This window comes from Ursus arctos, unplaced genomic scaffold, assembly GCF_023065955.2.
Source record: "Ursus arctos isolate Adak ecotype North America unplaced genomic scaffold, UrsArc2.0 scaffold_4, whole genome shotgun sequence".
Lineage (NCBI taxonomy): Eukaryota > Metazoa > Chordata > Mammalia > Carnivora > Ursidae > Ursus > Ursus arctos.
The window spans coordinates 89,161,821-89,183,269 of record NW_026623056.1 but is presented as its reverse complement, the minus strand read 5'-3'; the positions used below and the strand labels follow the sequence as shown (position 1 = coordinate 89,183,269).

The window sequence follows — 21,449 nt, the reverse complement described above, 5'->3', positions numbered from 1 at the left end:
TTATAAAACCGTGTCTACAAATGGTTTTTAAAAATCAAGTAGTACAGAAGGTTATATAGTAAAAAAGGAAGCCCTCTCCACCCCTAACCCCCAGTGTTCCTGTGCAAAGACAACGACTCTTAGCAGTGTTCAGGGCCTGCTTCCGGAGACAGACTAGAAAGGAAATTGTTTTCAGTTCCATTTCCAAATCCAATCAAACTAATAACAGCCATGTGGGGAAACTGAGCAAGATATCCAAGCAATGATACCACATAGCAAGATAGCAAAAATCATACCTCTCATGCATCCTTTCTCTGAAAGCTACAGAAGGGTGTGCTCCATCAGCACAAGAGGGTAAACCTAACAGAAGGAAAACACTGACTCCAGGAACTAGGATCCAGGATGGCAGCTGTGTACCAAGCCTGGGGAGCAATCAGCCCGACCAGGTCCGAGTTCCAGATGAGAAAGCTTCAGTACAAATTACAGGAAAATTATCCACTACCTTTGGCCATTTGGAAAATAGAATTGACAGAAGGAAGGAAGAATTATTAATGACTACATATTTAAACTAAGCAAATAAAAAATGGATGAATATTCATTCCAGTGGGTAGGAGGAATTTTCACAGAAAAAAAATGTAACCACAACACACTACTTTTCCTAGAAGTTGATGATATTTATATGGTCATAGACAAACCAAAGAGCCTCTTAACTATAGAGAAAAATCTGAGGGTTGCTGGAGGGGAGCTGGGTGGGGGGATGGGGCAACTGGTGATGGGCATTAAGGAGGGCACGTGATGTAATGAGCACTGGGTGTTATACACAATTGTTGAATCACTAAATTCTACCCCAAAATTAATAATACACTATGTGTTAACTAACTTTAAATAAAAATAAAAACAAAACACAAAATAATAATTAGTAGTAGTGAATAAAGATTTACCAGAAATTGTGATATAATGAGAGGACGAGGAGGTGAAGCAGTGGTAGGAGGTGGGAGGTGACTGAATCCTCACCTGGGGCAATAGGAAGATGACAGATAATGTCTACACAACATAGGACCTGCAGTATAAGCATATCATCTATAAGTGTCGACATAAATGCCCAAGGAAATAGCAGAAGGATCAAGTCCGAGAAGGGAAGGGCTAGGGCAAAAGTCTGCTATTTTCATTACTTAAACCCTTAAAGCACCAGTGACCTTTTACTCTGTGTACACGTATCATTTTGATACACATAATTGATTTTTTAAAGTCTGGCTATAGGAAAATTCATGTAAATTTAAAAGTAGAAATGAATCTGCTAGTCTTCCACTGTGACTCACATTCCAATTTCAGAGCTACTGATTTCTACGGATTCAGCACACAGGCTTTCTTCCAAGCACACAGCTCTTACTGAGACACTTAGAAGAGCTTATTAATGAAGATGGAATATGTTATGATGAATCAACAAAATAAACTGAAATGTCCCTGACTTCGTACAGTGAAGCAAGTCATAACCCTGCTGAGTCTCAATTAACTTCTTCAAATGCGAGAGGGAAAAAAAACACACTTGTTCTTCCCAACTCAAAGGCTGTTGTGAAATTAAATGAGATTGTGTATGAAAGTGTTTTATAACGGTAGAGTGCTATTTTAATTAACTTTTTTTTTTTACCAACTAGTATCTTTTTATATAACTTACCACGTTACAGTTTTGCTTTGAAAACAAGACAATAGATTACGCAAATCAAACTGTACCTGCGGCATCCCCTTGGAACGTTTCCTCTTCCTGTGTAATGCTTCAGATGCAATCCGCACAGTAATGAGATTGCAGTATCTACGTTTTCCTCCTTGTGCGTAAATACGTTAGGCAAAAAGGAATCCTCACATACACGGACTATGTTCAACTGAAAGTTCTGTTTTGCTCCAAACCTAACGGGTTGTCCTGCTGACTTATAAACACAGTCTAAAAATACAATGAGGGGTAATTACTCTCAGGTGGTTTTTGTGTCTTTACTTTTTAGTATGGAAAATGTCTAACACGTACTGTGTGGGAGGTAGAATAATGGTATCCCAAAGCTGTCTACATCTTACTCCCTGGTTCCCGTGACCATGGTAGGTTACATAGCAAAGAGGAATTCAGGCTGTAGATGGAATCAAGGTTGCTAAGCAGCTGACCTTGAGATGGGGAGACTACCCCGGCTTAACCCAGTAGATCCAATGTCATCGCAAGGGTCCTTAAAAGCTGAAAACTCTTCCTGGCTGGTGAGACCTGGGAAGATGGTGGCATGAGAAGGACTCCACCTGCCCCTAATGAGCTGAGCATGAAGGAAGAGGGCCACAAGCCTAGGACTATAGGCACTTTCTAGAAGATGAAAAGGCAAGAAAACAGATTCTCCCCTAGAGCCTCCAGAGAAGAATGCAGGCTGCCTCGCCAGTACCATGATCTTAGCCCAGGGAGAGCCATGTTGGACTTCTGACCTACAGAACCATAAGATAATAAACTCACATTGTTTAAAATCACTACATCTGTGGCCATTACATTGAATGTAACAAATGAATTTTAAGAAAAGTGACATCCTACAACACTGGGTTTTTCCAAACATGAATATGCTAGGTCTCTCCATTCACTTAATTCTTATTTTGTTCTTCAATTAAGGTGTATAATTTTCTTCACAAAGTTCATATTTTTGTGAAATTAGTCTTAAATAGCATGGATTTTGTTGCTGTTGCTAAACAACTCTCTCCAATCATTATATTTTAAAAACTTTTATTTTGGAATTGGTACAGGCTCACAGGAAGTTGCAAACATAACACAGAGTTATTATTCCCTTTTAAGTGGTTGTTGTTGGTATGTTATTGACTTAGGTGTATTGACTCCATAACCAGCAACCTCGATGAGCTATTTATGGTTTTACTAGCGTTTCTGAACATTATCTTCAGGTATTCAACCATATCACCTGTAAATAATGCACATTTTCTTTTTCCTATTTCAGTCCTTACCTCTTTTTCACTTGTTTTATTGTGCTTTCTAGATGCGGCAGTATAATGCTGAAAAGAAACAGAGAAAGCAAGCCTCCTTGTCCTATTCTTGCTTAAAGCAGAGTTTCTCGATCTCCCAGCTATTGACACTATCTAGGTGTTTAGCAGAATCCTTGGCCTCTACTCACTAAATGCCAGATGCCATCGCACAGCACCTGCCCCTGCAGGTTGTGACAATGACAACCGCCTCCAGACATCACCAGGTTCCCCAGAAAAGCGGTATTTCCTCTGGTTCAGAAACATGCTTTAAAAGATAGCACTTCTAACGTTTCATCATTTTTGTTGTGGTGGTTGTAAGCTTTCGGTAGGTACCCATGAGGGTTTATTGGTTTATTACAAAAGAAACTAACTCCGGCTAAAGTTATCACAAAAGCAACAACAACAGAGAGATATCAGCTTCCTAAACATAATCAACGAGAAGGCTGATGAAGCAGGTGTAGAGAATGGACGGGAACTAAGGGAAGTTACGTGGAAACCCAGGCTGCAGGGAATGTTCCAAGACCAGCCTAGTGAGGGTACTGACCAGATGTTTCTGCATCTGCCACCAGAGAGAACCCCAAACCAGACCTGCTTCTTTGTGAAACCCGTTTACCATCAGGGTCCCTGGGAGAGCATCTGATTGGCTAGGCTTAAGTCAGAGTGGCAGGGGTGCGGTGGGGGCGGGCTACACAGGCAGAATCTGGCCTTTGGAGCTTCGAGAGTAGGACTTGGGACTAGACTCTCACTGAGACTCACGGAAAGGTGGATTTCCCAAATGTAGGAAGGAGATGAGGATGCTGGACAGCCTAAAAGGATGCACAAATATGGAGTAAAACCCCAGTATGCACGATAATTACCTTTATCAGGTTGAGGAAATACTTTTCAAATCCTAATTTGCTTTTTTTGTTTGTTCGGCATGAGGGTTATAATGGTTAGGTTGATATGTCAGCCCAGCTAGGCCAGAGTCCCCAGTTATCCAATCAAATACTAACTGGGGGCGCCTGGGTGGCTCAGTAATTAAGCATCTGCCTTTGGCTCGGGTCAAGATCTCAGGGTCCTGGGATTGGGCCAAGTCAGGCTCCCTGCTCAGCGTGGAGTCTGCTTCTCCCTGGCCCGTGGCCCTCACCCTGCTCGTGTTCTCTCTCTCAAATAAATAAATAAAATCTTAAAAAAAAAAAAAAGCACTAATTGAGATGCAGCTGTGGAGGTTTTTTCAGATGGATTAACACCTACAATCAGTTGACTTCAAGTACAGTAGATGACTCAGTAACGTGGGTTGGCCTCGTCCAATCAGCTGAAGGCCTCACGAGCAACACTGAGATTTCCCAGCGAAGAAGAAATTCTGCCTCGTGACTGCAACATCCATTCCTCCCTGAAAGTTTCCATCCTACCAGCCTGCCCTACAGATTTCAGACCCGCCAGCCTGCACTCTCCTGTAAACCAATTGCTTGAAATAAATCTGTGCGTGTGTGTCCGTGTGTGTTTTCTATCAATATACAGATTTGAGTAGAAATACATACTGATTCTGTTCCTCTGGAGAATGCTGACTGACACAAAGGTATTTAATTTTATTAAATACTTTATCTGCATTTAATGAGAGAATCTTTTTTTCTTATCCTTTGAGGCAGAGGCAGTCAGTTTTCTCCTATTATCTGTTCTTTTTCTTCCATAGAAATAAAATTACAGGAGACACATTACCGCTCATGAATTTCCCAAAATCCCTTGCAGCAAGATGATGTGGCCATGTGACTACGTTCTGGTTAAGGAGCTGTGATTTGAAGAAGTGTGTGCGATTTTCATGTCTTGCCCTTCAGGGTCCAGGAGAGGGAGAATAAGGGGGAGGGGGCGTGCTCTTTGCTCACTTGACCATTCTTCCTTTCTTGCTAGCTGCAGCAGCTGGAGCAGCCATCTGGATGACAAGATGGAAGCCACGTGCTGAAGGGGGCAAGGCAACCAGTGAGTCTGTGTCACTGTTAATCCTGAGTCACCACACCGGCTTTGGACCGTCTGCCTAGAGTTCCATGTGAGACACAAATTTCTATCTTGTTTAAGTTGCTATTATTTTACATCTTTCTGTTCCAAGAGACAAAGTTACATCCCATCAATGCAAATTACACCAACATATTTTCTTTTTTTTTAAAAGATTTTATTTATTTATTCGACAGAGATAGAGACAGCCCGCAAGAGAGGGAACACAAGCAGGGGGAGTGGGAGAGAAAGAAGCAGGCTCATAGCGGAGGAGCCCGATGCGGGGCTCGATCCCAGAACGCCGGGATCACGCCCTGAGCCGAAGGCAGACGCTTAACAACTGAGCCACCCAGGCGCCCCAACCAACATATTTTCTAACATTAAACAATACTCTCATATTTTAATGTACTTCAAATTCGTTTCGGTAGTGGGTTTGTTATCTTTACATCTATCTTCATAGGTGATGCTGTCTTTTACTGTGCCTGTCAAGCTTTAGTATCAAGGTCATATTAACCTTTTAATGCTCATTGGAAAATGATGTCCCCCTTTTTCTATTTTCTGGAATAATTCATACAATAAAAGTTGTTGAATCTTGGAAGATAAACTGGTTCCCATAAGTGCTTGATGAGGAGGCCTTATGATTGACCACTGACCCAACTTTTATTATTTTTTTTCCTGGGTCAATTTTGGTAATTGTTTTCCTAGAAAATTGTCTTGGTTCTTAGATTTTTTCAGATATTTTGGCTCACACTTTCTCTTTCCATGTTACATTTTCTACTTAACGTAGAGTTGGATTTCCTCTTTAAAATTTCTGGTATGTCTGCTGCTTTGCTCTCCTTTTCTTACTCATTTATACCAAATATATATACCTCTTTATAAAAGTACTTTCAAAATATTTGGGTATTTTATTCTCTAAGTGTTTGTACTTCCCTGTATAATTTTAGTTTTGTTGCTTTCTGCTCTGGTCGTCATGATTTTATTATTACAACTTTTTTTTTTTTTTTTGCAATTACTCTATTGTTTTTGTAGTATTTAGATCATTTTCAGTCCCTCTTTTTAAATACATGTTTCTGGGGTTACAATTTTCCTTCTTAGTCCTTAGTCCTCACCCAGGCCTCTACTAGCCCACAGGGCCCCTTTGTGAGAACTTTTAAAAGTTGTTCTCTCTGCGTGGACTCAACTTTCTGGATGCAGAGCTCGGCTGCTGGTGCTTTAATTTGGAAGAGGAAAAGTTGCCCTTCATCTGGGCAGATGCCTTTCAGAACCATGGGGTACACTTGATGATAACATGTTAGTGTCACAAACTCCTGCCCAAGTCCCCTTGTGCACAGCTGCCCTCGTCACACCCAGAAGTTTTAATAGATTAAATAATTTTTTATTCAGACCTATATGTTTGCGATATCCATTTTGGCCTCTTCAACACACAAATTCTTTAGAGATATGTTTTTCAGTTTCCAAACACATAAGAGGAAGGAAGAGTGGTTTTTTTGAGGGGGTAGGTTTTGTGTTGTTTTTTTTTTTACATTTGTTTCTTTTTATATTGCACTATGGTCAGAAAATGTGGTCCATGTAATAATCATTCTTTTGCTATTTATTAACATTTATTCCATGGCCTAAACCAGGTCAGTATTTATCAGTGTTCCTTCTGCATGAGAGAGAAAGAGAGAGCAAGAGACTTATTCTTCCCTTTGTCCATGTAGAGCTTCGCAAATGTCCATTAGCATGAGTTATTAATTGTATTTACTTTTCTGGGTTTAATTTTCTTCTTGCTGATGTCCATCGTGCAGTGATGTTTTCTTCCTTTAGATGTATCATAGGAAAATCCCAGGTTTTTACAAAAATGCTTTTATTTCCCCCCTCACATGCTTAAAAATGTCCTTCTTCTGCTTTGACACCTAGTGGAATAGTTTGGCCAAGTGAAAGAGTCAAGGTTGGAAACAATAATCCTTGAAATAAAAAGTCCTTCCTAGCTACTGGTACCGATGCTGAGAGATCCAATGCAACTCTGAAACCCATTGTTTTTCCCTCCAAAGCTTTTAGGATCCTCTCTTTGTCACAATGCTTTCAAATGTCCTGTGATTGATGTGACTCTGTCATCACCCAGTATGGTGGGCACCGTGGTGGGCCCATACAATTTGGAGGTGTGGATCCTTCAATTCTGGGAATTGTTCTTGAATAATCTCTTAACGGGTCTCTCCCCTCCCATTTTCCCCGTTCTCTCAGGTCCTTCTCTTGGGACCTTCTATTTTAGGGCGTGACCCCTCCTCTCATTTTATGGTCTGTTCCTTCCTCCTCCACCTTTGTCCTGTTGCCCCATTTACTAGATTTCCTCACATTTATCTTCCACCTCCTCCCAAGAGTTCCCCTTCTCTGTTGCCATATTGTTAATTTCCGAGAAATCCTTTTGGTTCCCTGTTTATTTTGTAATAATCTCCTTCTTCTGATTCTTCTATCTCTGAGGACAGTCTTTGAAGATTGCCTTTCTCCTGCTCTCTGGTTCTTCCAGAAATTCCTGCTGCATGTATTTGGACTCTTTTCAAAGGATATTATCTTCTTGTTTCTCAGATAAAATCTAATTGTCTTTAACTTGGCTTGAACATTAATTTTCTACTGTTACGTCAACCTATCACAGACTACTTAGTACCTCATGGTTCTGACCAGGGCTCTACTGAGCCCCTCATGCCCCAAGGTGCCAGCTGGGATGGGCACTTATCTGGCAGCTTTGGGGAAGCATCCACTTCCAAGTTCATACAGGTCATTGGTAGATGTGGTTCTATGTGGCTGGAGGACCAGAGTCCTGCTTGCATGCTGGCTGTCAGCAAGACTTCCACGTTCCCTGACATACGACCCCTCCATCATTAAGCCAGCAGCCGCATGTTGCACCTTGTGCGACACATGGCATCTCTCCCACTTCTCCATCTGCCACCATCCAGAAAAGACTCTGCTTTTAAAGGGCTATGATTAGACTGGACTCATCCAGATAATTTCCCTTTTCATGAACTCCAAGCCAACTGATTAGTGACCTTACTTACATCTGCAAAATCCTTTTTGCTGTGTTATGTAACATATCATGACCATGATGTCTCATCATGTTCAGTCATGGGGATTGGAGTGGGGAATCCAGCGGGACCACTTCAGGATCCTGACTGTTTCAGAATCTCACAAAGTCATGCGTCATCTGGCTCTAAATTATCTGGTCTGTCTTAGCTTGTGCTGCTGTGTCAAACTACCACAGATTGGGTGGCTTAAACAACAGACATTTATTTCTCACTATTCTGGAGGCTGCGAGTCCAAGAAGAGCATGGTGCCATCTGCCAATTCAATTCCTGATGAGACCCCTCTTCCTGGGTTTCAGGCTGATGTCTTCTGGGCCTTCCTGCCATGTCCCCACATGGCGGAGAGAGAGAGACCATCTCGTACATGGTGTTTCTCGTGGGCACTAATCCCATTCATGAGGGCTCCACCTTCACGACCTAATCACCTCCCAAATCCCACCTCCATATACCATCACCCTGGAGGTGAGGATTTAACATATGAATTTGGGGTGGACACAGACACTCAGTCCATGGCAAGTCTTATTCTTGGTCCTACCCCTTTAGGCTCTGCTTCTAGTGCCAGGTAAGTGCCCAACTCACCGATGCTCCTGCCCACATTCAGCCTCTCCCCGGTTGCTCTCGGAGCCCTCCTGCTCCTTCCATGTGCCTACGTCTTACATGGGCTTCAGGTTAGATTTCACTGTTTCTGGAGAGCTTTCCCGGTCCCTCCAAAATACACTAAGTGTCTTCTCTGTGAGCATTAGCATGGAACTGATCAAAGCCTTACCACACTGTACTGTGAAAGCCTGTCTACCAATCACTTTCTTTAATAGAAAATATACTCCACGAGGGCAGGAACTCTGGCACACAATAAATATTCAACAAAAACTTGATAAATGAATGTGTAGTAATTGTTACTTGGTAAAGTATTAGAAACTCCTTTAAAATGCACACCTTTAGCTCGGATTGAATTCCAGGTTTTAGGCAGTGGAATCAGAGTTAGAACTCCAGGGTCAGTTTCTAGCTGTATGACTTTGCTGTGGACGGAATATCTGTGTTCGTCCCCACCCACCGCCCCACCGCCTTCTCACCCTGCTCCAAATTCTTATGCTGAAGCCCTAATCCCCAGTGTGATGGTATCAGGAGGGAGGCCTGTTGGGGGTGGAGGGGCAATTAAGTTTATATGAGGTCATGAAAGAGAAACCCTCATGAGAGGATCAGCGTCCTTATAAGAAGAGACACCAGAGAAATGAGCTCGCTTTCTCTCTACCATATAAAAACATAACCAGAAAGCATGCCTCGCCAGGAACCGAATCTGCTGGCACCTTGATCTTGGACTTCCAGCCTCCAGCACTGTGAGAAATGAAGTTCTGTTGTTTAAGGCCCCAGTCTGATATTTTTGTTATGGCAGCGCTAGCAGACCAGCACACGTGGAAACAGGTGATTTGACTGAGAGCAAGCACCAAAGGAGAGGATGGGAAGCAGTGTGTGGTCTCAGCCCTGGAGTGCTTCAAATGCTGGTTGGCTAGGTTGAGAAGGCGAGGTTGACCCAGGGAAGGAGACAGGAAGAGGGACCAGGAGGTGAGCTGAGAGGAAATGCTACAGGCTGTAGGGTCCTGGAAGCCAAGGGAGGGAACCCGAGGGGGGAGGGTGGGCCCAGCCGCGTCAGCTGCAGGTGCTAGCCAGGAGAGCAGCGGTGTCTCCACCAGAACTCTTTCAATGCCACAGAGAGGTGAGGGGAAATGGGAGCTGGGGATGGGTGGTCAGCAGAAAGGTTGCTCTCTGGAGAGATTTTCCTATTAAGGAAAAAAAGGGGAAAGGGAACAGTACTGGAAAAAAAGGGAGGTCTAGAAGGCTGTCCTTGAGTGGGAAGTGAGCGCATGTTTGTGTGCCGTGGGAATATTCTAGAAGAGAGGGAGCAACTAGAGTTACAGATGGGAGGTGAGGTGATGAGTGGGGTCTGTGAGGGAAACAGGAACAACAGGTGAGGCAGGGCAGGCCTTTGAGGGGACCACAGACACCCCATGTTGTCACTGGCAGGAGGACAGCCTAGCTGGAGGATTGGGAAGGGCAAGTCATACATCCTTTGAAGACATTTCCTTCTCTGCCCATCGCCAGGCATCCCAGGCTCCCTGACCTACAGCCTTGCACCCCCTCCCTGACCCCTCCAAATTCTGCTTTGTGTCTGAGATGGGCTGCAAGGAGCAGGGGTAGACTGACTTCAGATCTGCAATACCACAAGAACTGTGGCACGTGCACGCTGAAGTCAAAGAAAAACATGTCCGTTGCATGTTACTTCCATTAAATGACACTTTGAAAGACCAAGGATCCAATCTATACCTCAGAGATAAGTTACCATGAAGATTCTAAAGGTCTTAATTCATCAGGCCTGATTTCTTAAACTTGAATGACAGCTTTCAAAAAATATAAATGTACAGGAAAGGAAGAAAATTTAGAAGGATGCCCCCCTCCTCATGCCCTGGGCTTATGGTTCCCACAGGATGCCTCACCCCTCACGACCCACTCACACACTGTCCCCCTAAAGACCCTCCAAGAGTCAGATCCCCATTTCTTTGCTTCCTAAATCCAGGGAAACAAGAAATCCCCAACTCTTACAAAGATAAGCATGTCAACATTGTTCAGCATATTTTTCCAAAATCGAAGTCAAATTATAAAAATATTTTCCCAAACACAAAATATAGGAAACATCAATGCAAAAAAAAAAAAAAGTTTATTACATCTAACTACAACTTGGAGCTAAACAAGTTAAATGAATGATGCCATTTTAATAACTTAATTTTTATTAAAGATAATTAATAAATCATAAATAAATACCTATGCCCACTCCCGAAAAATGACATGAGTCTAGTACATAGCCCTAAAATAGAGACATTTTCAAATATCATTCAGTGACATACAAATCCACTTTTATTTCTTGTCTTTTAGGAAAAACAAAATTTGACCCCAAAGTCTCCTGGGTTAACATTCATAATTCCAGTCATGGTGGATTTTCCTTGATGTCTCATACGGCCATGCGTAAAGTAATATTCTCCCCTGACCTGATAGTTTCCATTGCAGAATTTAACAAAGGGCTTTGCTACTTCTTTGGTTTATCTCTTTGGGGCCTAAAGGACTGGCCCTTGAGACAACGGACCAGCACTGACCTCCCAGGAGTGCGTGTGTGACAAGAGCTCCGGTCCGGCTGCCAAGATGCCCCACCCGCCATCTCCACTCTGCACGTATGAGGCACTCATCTGCAAACCAGAGAACGGAGTTGGTAGAACAAACAGACGATGCAGAACAATGGGGCCCCAAAACCACACTTGGCCGTAAGTGCCTTGTCTACTTATATGTAAAGTTGATGGAGTCTGACAAGGAAGGAAGTTTTTAAATTAAAATCCGATGTTCTGTGTGTCGGTATTCATATCGGCAGAAACTAGGACACGCGCCTGCTTCCTCCTCCCATGCACTCACCCAGCCCTTCGTGGCTCTTGGCCCCACACTGGGGGGTGGGCGGCTTCCCTGCTCAGTTTCACGGCCAATCTGAGAATGAGGGGTTCTTGCCTGGTATCACTACTTGAAAAGCAGGAAAATCGAGAGGAGCTCATGCTTCTAAGTTTCCAGTGGCCACAAGCTACAAATCTTTCCATCTATATTCAAAACAGAGAACGTGATCACACTTCATATCCCAGAGACTTAACTGAGAGTTTATCTGATACACATCTCAGCCCGTGATGAAGTTCCCCAGGGCTCACATACAAATGTTTGAGTCCTGCAGAACCAAACAGAAATAAAAGTAAGCGGGCAATAACAATCTACGAAAGAGGCTTCGGGAATTGGTGTTGGAAGGGACCTTACGGTTCACTTAAATCCTGTAGCTCGCTCACCCCTCTGCCTGAGGATCACCTTAAAACCCACAAGATAGGGTGTCTGGGTGGCTCAGTCGGTTGAGCGGCTGCCTTCGGCTCAGGTCATGATCCCACGGTCCTGGGATCGAATCCCACTTCTGGCTCCCTGCTCAGCAGGGAACGTGTTTCTCCCTCTTCCTCTGCCCCTCCCCACAGCTCACGCACTCTCTCTCTCTCTCTCTCTCACTCACTCTCTCAAATAAAGAAAAAAAAACAGTTAAGAAAAACCCACTAGATAATTATTGATATATTCCCTCTACCACACACCGTGCCACAGACCCAGACAGAGTGAAGAATAAGCCTGGGGAAGTTTACGGTCTCCAAGAAATAGCTAAAACATCAGTCCTGATGTGACAAGTACCAAAAATTAATTCTTACAAAAAATCATGAGAAAACAAATATTTCCAAATGGAAGACATACAGAAAAGACAAACATCTTCCCATCCATTTTTAAAACGAGGAGGCACAGCAGCTATTATAGTAAAACGGGCCTGTTAATTATTTAATCTATCACAGATCCATAGGCTCTTTGTGGGGTGAGCCCACGAGCATCACCGAGGCCAGGCTGTGGATCAGGCCAGAGGACTCTGGATGGCACTGCACCCGGTTCTTGCTTGTAAGAAACACACCCAGTCAGTAGGCTGCTCAATCTCTTTCACAGTATTTCACGCTTTCTAAATATTCTGCCTGGAAGTCAGAGCCCAGAACAACCTCCAAACACTGTGACTGCAGATTGTCCCACAGCCATTGTTTCCAGCACACCGGCACCCCACGTGGTGCATACCGTGTAACAGACATGGGACCGATTGTACAATGTTGAGAACAAGTGACCTCTCAAGCTCCATGCTGCTGTCCCAGTCCCGAGGAGGACACCAAGGACACCTGCGGTTGTACATCTCACGTAAGCCAACATGGGGTTGCTTTTACTGACCTTCCCGCACTCTTGGGTGGGGGCAGATGGCACATGGAAACCAGCTGCCGTGAGTGTGGTGCATCCACTGAGAGCCTTGGATCACACACACACACACACACACTGGGAGAAGCAGCATGTCTGGAGTGTTGACAGATGACTTGTTTCACCAGGATTTTAGGTAGTGAGACAATGGAACTAGAGGCTGGACTGGTCTGGAAGGTTCATGCTCTAGAACCAGATGATTGTTTGGGAAAAACGAGGGACTGGGACAGGGCAGGGCAGAGGACTCAGCTAAACAAGAGATTCTTGGCCACACCACAGATGAAAAAGGGCCAAGTTCCAGAAGGTCAAATAGGAACTGGAAAGGAGCAGGTGGAGAGGCGTGTCAACACGCAGAACAGAAGTGGTGGCCCAAGCAAAGGGACAAGATGGCAGACCCTTTGGGTGGGGCCAGCCCTGGGTTCCCGTGGAAGACTCAGGATGCCCTGTCCACCCTTGGCCCCTTGGGAGGACTCGCCAGCCATGCCCTGGTGAAGCTCAAGGCATTGAAGGCCATGGGGCCAGGTCTCTGCTACGTCTCAGCCCCACTCATGTTCCTCAGCTCAAATCCAGGGTGTTAATGATGATAACAATGGAGACCCCAAAACATTTTTATGAGGGTACACCAGGACAGCTTCTGTGGAAATGGGTCACGATGTCTGTCCACAAAGAAGGTGCTGAACAAATGCTTTTTCTTTCAGTTGCCAAGAGAACGGATGCCCCGATCACCTTCGTGACATTGTGTGTTTACCCTAAATAGCTAAAGCTGTTTGCAAAACCCACGGCCAGGAACCTCAGCTTGACCCTCCTTCCTGACACTCTGTAAAAAGCACTGAACACTTTTGCCCAAGGGATGAATAAATAAAAGAATGAATGAATGACATTAACTTCCTGCGGCTGGCTTATGACCCGGGTGATGCCACTAACTGAAGGACTTGGAAAAGCCACCCCATAAGAAGGCTGTTCTTTAAACCACGGGTAATCTCTAAGGCACCTTCCAGCTCCATTTTTTTTAACCCGTTCGGATTTTCATACACTCTGAACCGAGTCCAGAACACTGTTCTCTGCAATTTTGAAGAACTCCACAGGTAGCAGAATTTTTCCGAAAGTGCCAGGGAAAATTCAAGGAGGAAAGGAAGAGTCTTAAAGACCCACCCCAAAGATTTCTTGATTTTCACACAGATCATTACAAATATGCCATCATAGTCTCACCAAAACTCACGGCCCGAATACTATCATCAAAAACACCACGTTACTGAGTAGTTTACACACCTTGTCCCAACCACCTGAACAACAACCCTGCGAGCCACTATCACCCCATTCTTCAGATGAGAAAACCGACGTGAAGGTAAGTATCTTCCTTTTGGAAGTGAGGGACGACGGTAAAATTCAAGCCTAGGCAGCCTGACCCCAGAACAGCCACACTAAGAGAATCAAAGAAATCGCATGAAAAGTAATTCCTTTTGTTCTAAAAGTTGAGTTCAGCACTCCACGCCAGCCTTTGGGGATAAGTGCAGCAGGGCCAGGATGCCCAGCTGGGGTCTGGGGTCACTGGTCTGACCTCTGCAATGGCCCACAGCTCATGGATGGGAAGACAGGTGTCCAGAAACAATCACTCAGCTGCCCTGGGTCTCTAAGTTTCCCAATCAGATCTGGTTTTTAAAAAACTACTGTGGATGTGAAGTGGTATATGGCGGTATATGGCGACACTGAAGAGGGAGACCCGGATGATGACCAGTGCTCCCTGTGGACGCCCCACAACCACTCAGCCCCTCGGGGCCCATCCTGTCCTCCCCAGGGCCCCTGGGTCTAGCTAAAGGAATGACAGATGGGAAGGGGACGCCAGTTCAGTGTCTTGATACCAGTAAGACTAGAGGCGACTAGGCTGTGGGACATGCTGCACCTCCCCCTGAAAATATTCAAATATTCGCCAATAACCCTTCTAACACTCAGCTATCCCCACAGAGGTCCGGGGGAGCCGTGGGACTGCTGAATGCCAGGAGAGTCCCCTAGGTCGGACCTGTGATAGAATGTCACAGCCACTGTGTCCACAGTGGTAGCTGAAACCAGACAGGAGCTTAAGCTTATCTGAGATCATTCGACTCTGGTTTCCATGGTTTTAGAGCACGAATCAGCCTTAGACTCCACTGGCCGAACAAGGCCGAGTACGTGCTTTGCAAACCCAGCTTGTTGATTCTACACTCAAGTCTCTGGGGAGGTGGAATGAAGAGCTGACGTCACCCTCCCACAGGCCTCCTGGCTCCATAATTTTAAGACCCCCACGTTCAAACCATCTGGGACTTCATTAAGGGGGACCTGCCAAGTGTTACCTGGTTCTGGCCTTTCCTTGCACCCTTAGTGGCCATTTTACTGCTGTTTCTATTTGGGCCATGTTTCTTTAAGTTACTTGTCAAATTCCTGTCCTCTAGACTACACCAGTCCCGTATCCAGCTGATGCTCGCACGGGGATTCAGCCCGTATCCACTGGGGACCACGTTCCCACGTCAGAATTAGATCGGAGAGCGAGACCCTGCCAGACCTCCGATGAGAGGCCGATACGCAGGGTGCAGATACAGGAGACGAGACTTCCATCCACATCCCCTCAAGCATCGGGTGGATGAAATCTCTCCGGGGGGCATGAGACACTCGGGGACCACAGGAGCAAGCCCCAAATGAAAAACATTATGCAGCTGGGGCGCCTCTGGCCGGCTGTTCTTCCTGAACGGCTTTTCTTTCTCACAGAGCAGAACCACGGTCCGACCCCACACCAGCCGGACTTCAAACAACAGCCAGGCCGTATCCTGTTGAGGCGGGGACAGACGGAGCTCCACCAGCCTGGAAGACCGTGGCTCCAAAAACACCAGTGAGCTGCTGGGTTGCCTGCCAGTATCAGCCCATCAGGACGAGGCACTTTCCCGTCCCTTAGTGGCATAAGGGACAGGACTGGGAACACTAGTGGGAACTCTCTCCAACAAAGCCCTGCCTGTGCCTTTGAATTTTGGGTCCTGCCTCACTCCTATCGTTGTTGGGCCCAAGAGCCTGACTCGGGTAACACAGCCATGCCTGTGCTCACGGTCCCTGTGACTGAGCAACAGGCCGATGAGAAGGCCGGATCCCGAGTCCACCGAGCCCAGGGGCCGCATGGACGCATGCCCCACACGGGGCAGACATGTAGGCACAGACCCCGCCCTGCTGCCAGACGAGCTCCTCCACCCTCAACACCCCCCACCCCCACCATTATCTTCCGAATCAGGGGCAGCCCTCCTGCAGGACGAAGGCTCTGGCAAAATCTGGGCTTCACACAGTGAGCTCAGTCCCTGACTGTCCCACCTGGGAAGGAAGGTTTTCTGCACGTAGCCAGCGCGCCAGGGTAAGGAAACACATCTGCGGAGAAGCAGCAGCTAGGAGAAATGCCGTCCAGGTTCACGTCGCCACAGCCATTTTGCAGCAATACCTCCTCCTGGGCTCAGGCAGGCGCTCGGTCCGGCTTCTGTGGGAGACCCAGCCCCGCGAGGCCTTCACTCCGAGTGCTGCTAGAGTCAGGTCAGGGCACGTAACAAATAAGAACCAATCATTCCTACGACCAGGGGCAAGGCAACTTTGCACGTAATCCCACAGCAGCTGAACGGGTGAAGACCCCAGCCAAGCAGGGCCTCCCTCCACAACTTGCAGAACGGGCTCCCACGAACCTGATAATGGAAGGTTAATCTCCACTCCACAAAACTCAGTTGTTCCCTGGCCATCTGAGAAATGCCAAGATGAGTTTGGGTCAAGCATGGGAAGCAGGCCAGGAAGACAGCCCCCCTTGACCAGAGCTCATTTCAGCTCAGAGTCCAACAGGGTCCTGGAGGGCATCTTGACATAAACCCACCTGAACTCCCAGAAAAGCTCCCAGAATCCTCCACAGGCCCAGCCTGGTGCCCCGCTGCCCTCCGGAGTGACCCTGGAGCCCTCAAGTGCAGACCAGGGGCATCTGAGCAAACAGATCGCTCACAGGAGATGCCGTGCCCTTGGGGACGTCGGCAGTGTGGCTGAGAGATCTGCTCAACAGGCTACGATTTGGGGTTATTTCGAAGCCGAATCTATAAACACGGGTTTCTGTCTAGAGATGGCCGTTTCCTAAGGGCGATGGCCGGGGATGCGCTTGCTGTGCCGTGAGCTGAATGCCGAGCTGCTCACAGGGACTCGGGGTCCCCACTAGATCCACTGCAGTGAATGAAGGGGCTGGGGGGCGTGCAGCTTCACCCCAGTGACAGCACTAAAAGCTCAAGGACTGGGAGCTGAGGTGGAAAGGACTCTAGAAAGGGACTGAAGGATGCCACCATCAGGCTTCCCTCTGAGCCCTCCTGGCCTCCACTCCCGGCCAAGGGAGGCAGGATGGAGAGGCGGGCCAAGCCAGGGGCCGCGCCTGGGTTCTGACAGCGCTGGATTTTCATCCCGGCCCGCGCATTTGCTGGCTGGGAGCCTCGGGACAGGGCCCTGTGTTTCTGGGAGCTGCTGTTGCCCGGTGTGTAAGAGGGGGATGCCGACACCCACCGCTGCATGTGGACGCTAGTCCTGGAAATGGGAAAACGGAGGCGTGCATCAGACACTTAGCGCAGTAGTGCAGCGACTCAAGAGACGGCACCTGTTATCGCTCGGGCACCGAGCAGTTTCACTCGGGCTTACAAACGCGGTTAGACGTGCAGCGCTGCAGGGTGTCGCCCTCCCCTGCCTCTCCCTCCTCCCTCCTCCCTCCTCACTCCCTCCCTGCCCCCCTGACAATCGTCAGAGATACCGCCTGAAGATCTCCCAAAACCATCACTGTGGGTTATCTCAAGCGTGTCCACAGGGGCCGCTGGGCTCCCCTCAGACAGCTGGACACTCCTCTTCCAGAGAATTTTCCAGAGCCTGCCAATAGCTCAGCATGTTGCGAGGCTTGACGAAATGGCAGGCCACGATTTTCTTAAAACGACACGTGGAGAAGGCCAACCCATTTGGGAAAAAGGTCTGCTCGGAATGGAGTTCCTCCAGCCCGATTTTCAGTTTCTCCAGGCAGAGCCCCACGAAGACGTCCTCCAGCTTGATGAACGGGACGCTGTCGGACACATGGTACACCTGACTTGCGACATCGCTGGAGAACACGTAGCCCGTGCCCGAGCAGAAGGGCGGGTACCTTTCCCACGGGTACTCGTACTTACTGACGAACCACTTGTTGTGCTTGTCCCTGATGGGAAATTCGTTCAGTTTTAAGAAGCCGGTGAAAAACCGAGTGGTTCTGTTTTTCTTGAGGAGGAGCTCGGTCAGGTAGTCGATGTTGACAAACATGTCCGAGTCCGTTTTCATCACGAAAGCTGCCTGAGGACAGAAGCGGTGGACCCACTCGATTCCCATCATGGTCTTCAGCGTCAAGTTGAAGTAGGCGTCCGTGAAGTCCTTCTGGATGATGTCGCGGTGCCTCTGGCTCTCCTGCGCCACCACCTTCGACAGGTCTTTACTGGCGGTGGCCCCCAGGAGGAAGAAGGTTTTTATGCGTTTTCCGCTCACATTCTTTTCTTTTCCCCATGTGTTCCGGATGACCGTGCGAGCAAACATCTGTTCGTGGGAGGAGGTCACCAGCAGGACAAGGAAGGGGGGCTCCTGCCTGCAGTTGATATCTGGAAGCTGAAGGAAGGTCCCCCTTTCTTTCTTGAAAACAAACGGCTCGTCTTTAAAAGGAGCCAGACCGTACATGCTAAAATACAAACAGAGGGCTCCCAGGACCACCAGGGAAACGTACATCAAGCGCGTCTTCGCGTAAGCCATCTGAAAGGGACAGAGCGAGGGGTCAGACCGCGAGAGAAGGAGAGCACGTTTAGCTTTGCCCTGGGCGGCTTAGATGGGGGAAGACACCCACGTCCCAGGGCTCGTGCTCGAGAGACTCTGGGGTCTCACGGCACAGAGCCGGAGAGCTTCAACGGTGAGCAGGGCTGCCCAACGGCATCCTTCACTCCACAGTGCGCAGTCGGAACACCGGGCTCCAGCCAGCCCGCCCTTCACCCGTGGGAGTCTCAGATTCCGCCTCTAAAACATGGGACCAGATCCCCCACTAGGTCCTTCCAGCTCTGCCCATCCCTGACTCCATAATGAATTCCAGCTAGAGAACCTTCGAGACTGGAAAGCATGTGTTCTAGATGTAAACGCATGAACTGTTTGCATTCTTCTCAGATCGCATCAAGTGCCATTTTGTCACCTCCAGAAAGAAGCAAGACCAATGTTCTGATCGGCACAACTACGTTCATCCCCCTTGTTTGTGGGAACAGCTTCCAAGATGCCCAGCAGATGCCTGAAGCCAAGCACAGTACCGAAGTCTATATACACTATTTTCTCCCCTACACACATTCCTATAACTTTCGGTGTTTAAATCGGGCACAGTAAGGGATTCACGGCAATAACTGATAATAAAATAGAATAACTATAACAACAAACTGTCGTAAAAGTTATGCGATGGGGTCTCTCTCTCAAAGTACCTTACTGTGTTGTACTCACCCTTCTTGCGATGATGTAAGATGATAAAACGCCCATGTGATGAGATGAGGGAAGGTGAGGTGGGTGACGCAGGCGTGTGACGTCCCGTTGGGCTACCTACTAATGACCTTCTGACAATATGTCAGAATGGGGACCATCTGCTTCTGGACCGCGGTGGACCACAGGTGACTGAAACCTCAGAACACAAAACCTCGGATAAGGTGGCAATACGGTATCTTGGAATTCTGTCCCTGCTGGTGGTGCTTATTTTATTTTGGGGGGTTACTTCTGTAAATCTCCTGATGCTTTCTCCTTGTGCCCACACACCTCCCATTCTCAGCAAATGCAGGACCACCCGTGTTGATGTTATAACATTAAGAAAGCAAGTAACTCACTTTCTCCCGGCTCTGATGACCCTCTGCTTTGAAGGTTAACCACAGGGTAGATTCCAAGAAGAAACTTGCCGAAGAGCTGTCAGCGAATGCCATTGGGCACTGTCCAGTCCTGGACTCCCTTCGTTTACCCAAAATGATGAGTCCCTTCCTCACGAGTCACTATAAGGAAAAAACAAACAGAATAGTGCCTTTAAATCAGCCATGTCTCACCGGCAGCGCCTCACCACTGGCTGCGCCAGCGTGTTGCAGACCCATGTCACCACCTACCCAGGTGAACTTGAGGAGCATTTGGACCCCACTGCAGCCTCACTTTTCTCTTCTGCAGAGTGGGTGCGATCAAGACGGACTCCACCCCACGGTGCACCTGTCAACAACAGTACAGCATGCAGGGGGCACTTAACTGCCTCGGTTTCTCACTGGACACCAAACGGCACCCACGAGGCGGAGCAAGGGGCATGGCCTGACTGGCCAACACTCCCTGAGCTCATTTATTTTCATGCGCAACTGGAACACGCTTCCTACCTCCAGCAGCGTGACCAAGAAGTTACACCTCATATCCGCGTTTACACCTGTGATTGAGTCTGTATGTTGTGCTGCAAGGACCCACTGAAGGGGATTGGGGAGGGCACCTAGCACCAATAAGGAACAGAGCCTGGAAGAGCATGTTTCTAGAAAAGGAAGGATGTATCCCCCAGGTTCTGTCCCTCCCAGTTTGGCTGAGAGGCAGGAGACCTTAGCATAAAGCAGCTCCAGGGACAGAGTCATGAACAGGCAACTATCTCCGCTATGGAAGCCCCACCTTCAAAACACACCTGGGCCAGCCTGTGTGGCCTGGCCGTCCAGTCAGTACGGAACAACGGTTTATTTAACAGATTCTGGATACCAAGCTTTGCTCTTTCAACCCATGAGCAATACAGACACAGACACAGAGCCTCGGAAGTGGAGTAGATAAGTATTGTGCATGAATTATAGATCAAGGCAAGCCAGAAGGTGGCTGGCCCCTCCCTCCCTTCTCCAGTGCCTCCTGCCCTCCCCAGACTCCTCTGCAGGTGTCCCTTCAGCTCCAGGCTGGGGTCACTGTGCCCCTTCTGGGCTAGAGTGCCGGGAGGGCAGGGGCATGCCCTCCTAATACCCCAGAGGGCTGCGCATAGGTTAGACCTTGGGCACGTTTGAATTACAGAAGAACAGGTAAGTAACAGCACAAAGGTAGGGGCTTTAAGGTAGGGAAAGGCTGTCTGTGGGGAACCTGGAAGTCAGTGTCTTAACTCTGTCAAACAGAGGGTCCCTCCCCAGCCAGGTGGGTAGGACTCCTGACCTAAGGCTACAGGGCCTGACAACAAAGGGATCAGAAATCCATACCCCCAAAGGCTGGAAAGCCACCAAAGAGTCAGTCTGTAAAATGAACTTTAACGGGACTGGGTGGCAGGGACAGGAGAGGACGGACCTCCGGGATCTGAAGAAAAGGATAATGAATGGAACTTCAAAAAATACCACTGAAAGACTTCAAAAGCAAGCCACAGAAAGGGAGAATATATGTGCCTTACATGTTTCTGACAAAGGACTATTACCCAGAATATATCAAGAACTGTTATGTATCAACAAAGAAAGCACAAAACTAAACAAAGCAAAAAAAAAAAAAAAAAAAAGCCCACAATCTAAAAAAATGAACTATGAACAAATATTTCACAGAAGAAGATATCCAATGGCCAAAACCCAGGAACAGACATCATTA

General features: G+C 47.3%; 1 protein-coding gene across 1 annotated transcript; it reads right to left on the bottom strand.

Annotated features, from left to right (window-relative positions):
* Positions 1–17,684: 17,684 nt before the first annotated feature.
* B3GALT5 (beta-1,3-galactosyltransferase 5) lies at positions 17,685–18,626 on the bottom strand. The gene has a single exon (XM_044384416.3). It carries the CDS (start codon positions 18,618–18,620, stop codon positions 17,685–17,687), a length of 936 nt encoding a protein of 311 aa, XP_044240351.3. The 5' UTR covers positions 18,621–18,626.
* Between the last annotated feature and the right edge of the window lie 2,823 nt (positions 18,627–21,449).

Excerpts from the sequence above, each read along its gene's own strand:
- B3GALT5 (XM_044384416.3), bottom strand. The coding sequence starts at position 18,620 with ATGGCTTACGCGAAGACGCGCTTGATGTACGTTTCCCTGGTGGTCCTG.